The sequence below is a fragment of the Molothrus ater genome, chromosome 6, assembly GCF_012460135.2.
Source record: "Molothrus ater isolate BHLD 08-10-18 breed brown headed cowbird chromosome 6, BPBGC_Mater_1.1, whole genome shotgun sequence".
NCBI lineage: Eukaryota > Metazoa > Chordata > Aves > Passeriformes > Icteridae > Molothrus > Molothrus ater.
Genome location: NC_050483.2, coordinates 15,700,940 through 15,710,821, shown reverse-complemented (window position 1 = coordinate 15,710,821; position 9,882 = coordinate 15,700,940). Strand labels below are relative to the sequence as shown.

Below are 9,882 nucleotides of genomic sequence, written 5' to 3'. Positions count from 1 at the left end.
TTGACACTCTTGACTAATCAGTTTAATTATTTTTTAAAGGAGCTTTGCTCCAAACTCCATGAAAGGTTGTCTTTCTGTATGCCTTTCCTTCTTCCCCAGCTGGCTGTGTGGGAGCTGACAGCAGCTAACTGAGGGCCTGTGCAGAAGGTGACTGCCCTAAAGAGGATTTAATAATCAGGCAGGAGGAGGTGCATCAGCACGTGGTGGGGACTCCACTTCCTGAGAGGCCCCACTGTGGCCATGCCTCCCTTTGGTGGAAACCCAGGCTTTATCAAGAGCTGGAGGGACCAACTGCCAGCTCTCTCTGGGGACAAGCTGCCATGGAACTGAGGTGCGGGATGAGGACCACCAAGTGCCAGCTGCTGGTGACCAGCCTCTGTGTCATGGTGAGCAGGCAGGTTTGGGGGGATCTCTGCAGAACCGAGGTGAGCTGTTGCCTTTCCCATCCCCACTCTGAGAGGGGATGGTTTTCCCACGTTCTGTTTTTGGCGGGTGGAGGGCAAGCACAGCCAACTGCCTGAGTTATCATCGCACCATGGGCGGTTATCGCTGGCCACCAGCATCCCCCTCCTCCTCTGATAGACTTCTGGTTTCTCAAGGCTGTCACACCACTGCAGCTCTTTCACAACTCAGCAGCTTCCTCCAAGGAGAAAGAAAAGGTTCCTGCTGGCAGAATGGGTGGGAGCAAAAAAGATATTTGCTCCTGTCTCCTTGGAGCAAAAGAGAGAGGATGGACCTGCTGCAGTCACACTTGCTGCTGGGAGGGTGGTCGACTGCAGGTCGGATCAATGAGGATGTGAAACCACAAGGCTTTGGTGGAAGTGTGTGTGAGAAACATGTGGACTGGCACTGCAAAGCGAAAGCAATTCCAGGGAGTCTCTTATCAGCTGTTCAAGTAAATTAAAGGGGAGTTTCTGGACATCTGCTGTTAGAGCTGATGGGAAATGGTAGAAACTGGAGAATACTTCTCATGGATGCTTTGACTTGTATGTTCTTGTTGCCTTTTCATTTCATCAAAACTTGCCAGCATAAAAATAATAATAATAATAATAGTAATAATAATAATAATAATAGTAATAACAATAATCTGTATTTAGTTCAAAGAGGGTTGGTGGTTTGTTAAGGGTTATTAAAAGGTAATACCTTATTTTGGGCCACAAATGAAGTTTGTAGTTTTTCCAAATTTCAACATTCCAGGACTGCAGTAGCTGTAAGGTGGTTTTCTCTTCCAAATAACATAATATGCCACTTGGAGGAAATGAAAGGAAGATTGGTACTAAGCATGTTTAGAGGAGACATTAAGGCACAGCTGCTGTGAATGGTTAGAATCACATTCTCGCTGTTGGGAGGATTTTAGACTGGTGTTTCTCAGAAATCTGAGCTAACTTAATATTTTGCTGGGCGTGGGTCAAGATATGCAGTAATGCACAGTCTGAATGATCAGAAGGTGACACAAATTAGGCTAGACAAAATGGTACATTTTGGATGGATTTAGTCTCTGAGACTGTAAGCCTCCAGCAAAAGCTATTAGAAAATGTCACATAGTGGGGATTATGTTGAGATCACATTGTCACATTTGACACAGGTATAGCTGCCTCATGTTTCTGTATTGTAAAGGCACAAAATGATGAAGCCTTATCTTCAGAGCTAGGAGTAGCCTTACATTTTGTGTTTTCCAGGCTCATTGCACTAGATTTGGAGTTCATTTTGCTGCTGGTGCCTTTGTCCCAGCTCTGCCATCAGTCATGCTGAAAGGAGCCCAGCCCTAGAGCCAGGTGCTATCAGAAATGTTCCCTCTCCATCACCTGGAGAGGTATGGACATGCAAGTAGTTACCCCATGCCTTAGGCATACCGGTGCTCTTGGGGATGGTACAGAAACAGACAGCACCTTGCAGAGACAGAAACCACCATAGACAACTTAGAGTAGTACAGGACTCAGATCTTTGTGCTCTGCCACAGGAAACAGAGCCAACAGCAGGCAATGAGACTGGTATTGCAAAGAGCAGAGTAGAGAAGTTCACCCCTGCTCAAAACCCCTCTTGTAGCTGGCAGCCCTCACAGCCATATGTGCACAGTCTGCAGAGTGGGGTGGCACTGCACAGGTGTGCTGCAAGAGCATCAATCCTCTCACTTTTCTTCATGTCATGCAAATTTAATCCATAGGCACCGGCCAAGAGACTGTGGGCTGCACAGTGTCACATGCACTCATTATGCAAAAGAGAAAAAACAGCTTTAGTATTTTTAAGTGTCTGGGGTTTGTCATTTTATGTGCATTTTGGGGTACATGTGGTGGTATCTGGATGATGAGGCTGTCTGCACTTGCATGGGGCTCAGGAGTATCCAGATACACTCAAACCTTTGTGTGCACCCAGCAAGAGCTGTTGCCTTGTAAATCCCTTCCTGAAACCCCTCTTTTCCAGCTGCTGGGGCTCTCCATTGCCACACTGAGCACAGTTGCCCACTATGGGCTCCGTTTCACCCTCATCAGCAACGTCTCCCTGGACAGCAACGCCTACAAGGTCATCCACCACTCAGGTATGTTGTGGTCACATCCCAATGAGACCTTTGGTGATACCAGAGCTGCAAAATTCCTTAAAGCTGTAGAAAAAAATTCAGGGCTATCTCAAGAGGAGGAAGGAGTTGGGTTTGCAGGATGCGTTAGGACTAACACAGTCCCACAGGCACTTTCTTTCCCCATATGAGACTTGCATGCCAGTAACCAAAGGATGCTGTGGGTGCATGGGGTGCTCAGGTGCTTCTGTGTTTGCAGCTGTTCCTCTATTCTCTGACCCCTGTGCTGTGGTAAGAGCTCAGGAGGAGCTCCTCAGTCACTAAAAGTGCACTGGGGCTGGCAGGAGACTGGAAGAACAAGGAGAGGAACTACAGGAGTTGAAGCAGAACATAGAAAATTGAGGCTGGGAGGAGAAATGCATGGCAGCACCTTGAGCTTTTCTGAGGAAATATGTGGTATTTTTGCTTTCACAAGGGAGAAGTATAAACTGAGTCTCAGGTACAAGGCTAGAGCAAAGATAGCCCAGATACTAAAACGCCCTGCTCACCACTGCTGCATTTGCATCTGCTGCTTCTCCCGAGCTGCACTCTGGTCTTAAACACGCACATGTTCTCTCAAGATCTTGGTTCTCAATTTCAGTTTAACAAGGCAGGTGTAAAAACTGTGTTAGCCCAAGGCTAAGGTATATTCCTTCCCTGTTCCTACACATATATATTGGCACTGACTGCAGGCTTGCAGGCTCTCCCACCCCAGTCACCCATCTCCAGCAACACTTCCACTTGCCTTGTTTACAGGCACTACCTCTGTGTGGTTAGGCTAGCAAAGCCCTTTGCAGTGCTGTGGTCCCTGAGCCCTGCTCCAGGGTACTGGCTATGATCCTGCCTGAGCCAGGAGGAAACCAGAAGGGTGAGTGTTGCACCAGATTAGCAGTGCCCGGAGTCCTGATAGAGGCTGTGGGACAGCTGCTGCACACCAGCACCCCCCATTTGGGGGGGATCCTTATCAGAATGCTGAAGTAATTGGCAGCTTCTGGTCTGTTGGGTGGACCAACACCGTTTTAGGCTGCTTCACTCTGCTGGAGCTGTGAGAACCCCTCAGAGGCTTACAGCCTTGCCAGACATACACAGCAAAGCACACACAGATGGGGGATATTGAATAAATTACAGAAAAATTTCAGTTTTGCAACCTGGTCATTTGGGGCCAGCTCCCCAAAATGCACTTTTTGGTCCCTCTCTGGGTGAAGCATCAGACTAGGCCTCTGGCATCTGACCACAACTCCCATGTCTGTCTTCCAGCTTTCTACTTTGGGATCTGCCTGAGCATGACCCTGATCCTGGCAGCCCTGCTGAGCTCTGCTGCCACGGTGCGGGAATCGCAGTGCCTCACCGCCATGGTGCGTATCCATACCTGCAGGGACTGGCTGGGAGCACTTTCTGTCACCTGGGGCTGGCCCCTTAGCCTCCAGTGCTGGGGTCTGCATTGCCTTATGCCCAGCAGAATGCATGCCTGGGGAAGGAGGTCCTGTTGTTCCACTTTGTGCTGCTAGGGGACATTTTTTAAAAAGCATCACCCTGCAGAGCTCTTAGGGCCGAGTATTGCATCATTCTGTGCCTAGTTTCTTTTGCCAAGGTCCTGTGTATGCAATTTTCAGAGGGAATGTGTTTATCTGCCAAGCAACTATGGTGATGACAATACCCAGGGTATTTTTTTTTTTCTCCTCATCAAGTCAACGCATGGTTTGTGTGAGGAAAGCTTAGCAGTGTGGTTTTGAGTCTCACATGCTTCTCCTGAATTGTGACAGCAAAACTAGCCCCTCTTTTTCCCACCTCACTGCAAACATTCACACAAAGCATGGCAGGTAGGCATGAGGGATTTGTGCAGGACCCTGAATTTCAGCCTACAAGGAGAGGGTGGAGAAGCAGCATAAGAGTGGAAATCCCCCCTTTCTCCTCTCCCTCAGCCTGTTTGGGCCTGGACCATGTTGACAGTAGTAAACTGCACTGTGAGATAAGCTCCATTTCAAAACAGAGCCTGCATGTGGGGCTTAGCCTGCACAGAGCAGCTTCCAGCCTTGGAGCTGGAGGAATGAGTGGTAAAGTGCTGCTCAAGGTGTGTTTTCCCATATGAAGGGCAGGAGTTAACAGATAGGTTGTTGAGCATGAAATCTTGCTTAATATAAAATAATTGCATTGCTGTCATACACTAACTTTAAAGAGATTTATCTAATCTGTGTAATTGGGGGAAATGATACTGATGGCAGAAATGAGAGGCTGACACCTGAAAATTCAGTGCAAAGCAGCCACTGAAATTAATGTTTTCACCTTCTCAATATACCATCTTCCTTTCTCTGGGATGCCCAATTCAGTTCCCATGAATTAAGCAGAATGTGTAACTCCCCTCTCTTTTGCTGAAATGTCTTTAATGTGTGCCTGCAATTACCACATCTAAACCAACAGATAGGTATGTACAGATCAGTGGAGGATGCCTTGGCTGCCTGAAGATATAGTCAAACTTCTCTATAATGTTTATTTGTTACCTTACTCTCTGATATAGTTTGAAGCATGCCACTCCATAGAACTGGCTGTTAAAAAGAGCACCAACACACACTGAGTGAACTCCAGAGCTCTGTCCAAAGAGCATTGTCCAAGGGCCACACAGTGCTGCTCTCCCTTCCCATTTTAACCTGAGCGATCCTTTCCTCCAGCCACCCATCCTCTCCCACAGCCCGGCTGGTTTGGGGTATCACAGCCAAGCTTTGCCTGTCAAAGCAGCCTCTGGCTGGCAGAACCCTCAAACTGGCTATTTATTTTTGTGGCTCCTAGTGCACTCTGTTGCTTGTCTTTAGCTTCCACAGTTTGGGTCCTCTGGGGGATGTGGCCGTCTGCATTTTGGGCCCCTGATGGCACATTTGTAGTGCAGTCACGGTGTCGCTGCCTTGCGGGGAGCAGAGGAAAGGTGCGAGGTGCCTTCCCCTCAGCTCTGGCGGCGAGGCTTCATGCCACGCTGCTCTCAGCAGGGATAAAGGGATGCCTCTTGGCTATCATTAAGCTCGGTGTCCGCCGGCTGCATGCCGAGCCGTGGGGCAGGAGGCGAGCGGGCCCCGGCAGCAGCCGCGCGGGGCCGCTCCAGCACCGCGCTCCGCCGCTGTCCGTTCCCAGGGGTGCCGCGGAACCGGAGCAGCCTCCGTGACCCCTGCGGGATGGTGGCACGTCCCCGGCCCTAAGGAATTAGCGGGAACCCTGGGAGGCGCTCGAGAGCTGCCCACTAGCAACGGTATTCTCGGCTCCAAGCCGCTCAAGGAGCTCATTGGCGTCTTAAATCACACAGGGAGGACGGGAGGACTTCGCCTGTTATAAATTGCCCCCTCTCCTCCCAACCATGTCATCCACCAAGGGTCAGCTCTCTGCTTGTTTTGCCCCCAGTTCCCGCTCCAAAGGCACGCATTTAATCTTTGATCTGGCAGCGAGAAGCGAGAGCAGCCCTGACGGCTGCAGCGAGGTGTAATCACAGCCAGGAGTGGGGTTTGGCCCTATGGGGCTCCAAAACTGGTCAGTGTATTGTAGAGCCCTGCTGATCCCTGCTGTGCTGTAGCTCACAGGAGTGATCAGCCCTGCTGCTTGGAGGTTTTTTCCTCCTTCTGCAGGAGACAGAATCTTTCATCTTCCCCTGCTATTGATTTTAAAGGACTTTTCCTCCCTGCATAGAGTGTGTCTTATTTGGAAGACCATTTAATTCACTCTCTAATCAAAGAGGGAAGACACCAGACTGTTTGCCTGACATCTATGGCTGTCCAGGAAACCGAGCCATGCATGGGGGATGTCTGCATTGATGTGGCTGGTCCACCACAATGCCACTTGGTAAACCAGCCACCCTAGGGAAAAGCTGACAAGGATCCAGACTGGGCTTACAGGAGCTTTTTTTTTTGTCTCTTTGGATTATATATCGTCATGCTGCCTGGCTGTCTGGAGGTTTGTGTGCCTACAGAGGAGGAGGCCCTGTTGTTTGGAAGCCTCACTGGTGCTGTTCTAATAACAGTAATAGGTGCACAGTGGTTAGAAACCAGGACAGGTCAAACTGGTTTAAGCACACAGGTCTCAGGAGATTGTCTTCTACCTGCATTAGCAGCATCATGAGACCAGACAGATGCTACGGTGCATCCAATGCTGCTTGTGAGGAAGCTGGTTCCAAGAAAGTAATTGAGAACTTAAGGATAAAAAATTATGTTCTAAAATCCAGCAATATTACATATAAAGCTCCTCTTAAACAGGGAGAATAGCAACAGACATACTCACTGTCCTCCAGCCCAGGCAAACTCTGCTTTCTGGTGATCCATGGCCCATCATGCAGTCAATCTGAATGTAAATATCCTGCAACTTTATAGCCCCTGGAGGCTGTGTTGCTATTGAAGGGGAGGAAAAGGAAGGAAAACAGCAGCTTTCCTGTTTGCATAAAGGAAAGACTCTGGTATCAGTGAGGTTTAAAGCACCATGTGTTGTTACCAGGTCAGAGAGAGAAAGGGAAAGAAAAGAAAAAAACAGGGAGCAACATGCCAGCTGAAATTCTCACATCTGAACTTTACAGTCTAAAACCTGACTAGTATAGAAGAAAATTTGTGATCAGGATGGAGCAGATGTTCCAAAAAAATGCAGTGGAAAAAGCCTCAGTGAATGCCCAATATAACCTAGGTTTTCATCAAGATTGATGAGCTAGTAGGGACAGCACACAGCACAGGCTGTTTGCTTTATTATACCCAGGTGTAGGCCAGTGTGTAGAGGGTCCTTAATATCACTGCAGCATACTTCAGCATCTTCTTTCTAATTTAATCTGCTTCCTGTGCTCTCCCTCATGGTGCAACACTTCTGAGTGAGGCATCTGTGTGCCAGTGGCGGAGCTGATACCAAGGACAGATTCCTCTTTCAGACTGATGTCACTGACTCGTGTTTGCTCTGTGGAAGGGCAAAAAATTGCATGCTTTTAGATGAACTAAAAGACAGAGAGGGACACAACCTGATGGATGCCATCTGAAATTTGCCCCCCCTTTCCCTGCCCCTGGGCTCTGCAGTCTGGCAGGGAGCTGGCCTTTGCAATGGCCACAGCAGCACCAAAAAACATCTGGAGCAGAGCAGGGCAGAGATCTGCTCCTTCCCTGGAAGTGTAGGAGTTTGGCAGAACACAGCTACAGAGCACAGTATGAGCTAAAGGATCCATCCCTCATCCAAAGCAGGCCCCCTTCACCAAAGGGGAAGCATCAGAAAGGTGAATTAAAGAAACACCAGCCAACAGACAGGGTGCTGTTCCTGCGGATTCTGCTGAGTCTGTCAAAGAGAAATTGTTCCTTGCAGCAAGGATGGAAGCAAGGTCCTTCATAAAAGAGTAATTGATGTCTGCCTGGTGACAGCCCTCCACAGGGCTGATGTGGCTGTCTCTTGCAAAGGGAGCAGGCAGAAGCCTGTGGCTGGCTCTGAGGACCTCCAAGGGTCTAGGAGATGGTGAACCAGCTTCAACCCTTCCACATTTTGTATGCAAACTGCACGTTGCCTTTTTCTTTTTTTCTCCAAATGTCTTCTAATGTAATTAGAAAGTTGCTCTTCCAAAAGCCTTTTGGCTGGGAAGGGAAAAAGCAGGCTATAATTCATTTATAAGATGTTCTCGGAGCCATGTAATTGCTGTGCACCAGCTGGATGGAGGGGGAGCTTCCCAAGGGGCTGTATCTTGGTATTCCCAGAGAAACCAGACAGAAATAAAGGGAGAGCTGATGCTGAAGGACTGAGATGTGGGGTGGAGCTGACGAAGGGAAGATGAAAAGAAGGATTTTTATCTGCTGGGGGTTCTGGCCTCAGAGAGGTGTTGTAAGTGCTGGAGCTGGTAGTGAAGGAAGGGAGAGCACAGGGGAAGGAATCTGGGTTGTCACTGGCATCCTGTTGTTCACACTCTCCGGGTTCATGATGGGTCACCTGAATTATAACTTTAATGGAATGATATGCAGAAGAGTGGTCACATTGCTGTCAGTACTGGTTTTTCCATCTAATTTTCTTATTTTTAAATTTTATTGTCTTTGAACTTGATTTTGGTGAAAATGCTGTTTGTTTGGTGGGGAAGTTGTTGGAGGCAGTGTAAAATGCAGGGTCTGGTCCTATTGAGCATCCAGACATGCCTGTGTAACCTCACCTCCTCCCTCCAGTTTGTGCTGTACCTGCAGGGTTGAACCCCTCACTCCAGCTGGGTTTTGATCTGAGATATCTTGCCCTGCGAGCTCTTCCACATCTTCATGACTTGTAACCACCTTGTCATGTCAATGTTGGACCAGACTTTTCCTCTCATCTTCTTTAGGGTCTCAGGTAATCTCATTTTAGCTCCTAGCAAGGCAACGAGTGATCTCATCAGCTATATGGCCAGGCAGCTGCCAAAAAATAAATGAAAGGGAGACTGGACATACATAATTTAAGATTTTTCATAAGAGCTGTACCAGGGTTTTCCCCAGTGTCTGATGCAGAGCCTGCAACAAGGCGGCCCCAAAAAAAGCGGTGAATACCAGTGGCAGTCTTGTTCCAGGAGCAAAGTCCCCAGGCAGAGCAGAGAAACAGAGCAGATGGACAAGAGCCAGCAAAAGGATTTTACTGGCACATTCACTTTCATTTCCAGGATTTGAAGTAACACATTTTCCTTTCTTGCTGCTTATGCATGAGTTTGGAGCTTGTTTTTTTTTTAACTATATCTTTAAAGCATTTTTTTTTTGTGAAGCAGAACTGGTAGAAGCAATATTCTTCTTCCTCTCTTAAGCTTGAATTTGGTTAAATTTCATTAAAGATTTAAACATTTCCAAGTTATTTCAACTATATCATACAATGAAAACAGTAATAGAAAAAAATTAGAAATCAACATAAGATGCAGTCAGCTGGGTAAGTTTCCCACATAATGTTGTGTTGAAAGAGGCACAGTTTAATGGAAAAACTTATAAGGGCATTAATTTTCAACCGATGCTTATTCATCACCTTTTGTCATTCCAAGACTAAGCTGTGGATTCATATTGGATCAGCCCATTTAGCCTTCAAACACTTTACAGGCACTTTTCCCTTCCTTTTTTTCTTTTAAATGTGAACAAGATCATTTGGTCCAGCTATCACAGCAGGCGAGTGCTTTTTATATCAGGGCGTGGGGTTTTTGGTCCAGATTTGTTCAAATAAAAACACAAAGCATGTAACTTCCAGCTTTGCAAGCCTAAGGAAGAAGACAAAAGTCAAGCCATGTCCTACATCATTGCTGTTATTTTTTAGACACTTCAGGGTCAGTTTCTGGCCTTGATGATATTTCTGTCATCCTGTTGTCTAACTAGGATGGTGCTGATCTAAGGAAAGCAGCTCGGTTGTGC

General features: G+C 47.5%; 1 protein-coding gene across 1 annotated transcript in view; it reads left to right on the top strand.

The window, feature by feature from the left end:
• Positions 1-320: 320 nt before the first annotated feature.
• The window catches only part of TSPAN32 (tetraspanin 32), a 28,787-nt gene continuing 19,225 nt past the window's right edge, over positions 321-9,882 (top strand). The window contains exons 1-3 of the mRNA XM_036384922.1: positions 321-386; positions 2,422-2,536; positions 3,809-3,906. Coding sequence (XP_036240815.1) covers positions 321-386; positions 2,422-2,536; positions 3,809-3,906 — 279 coding nt within the window. The remainder of the gene's footprint in view (positions 387-2,421; positions 2,537-3,808; positions 3,907-9,882) is intronic.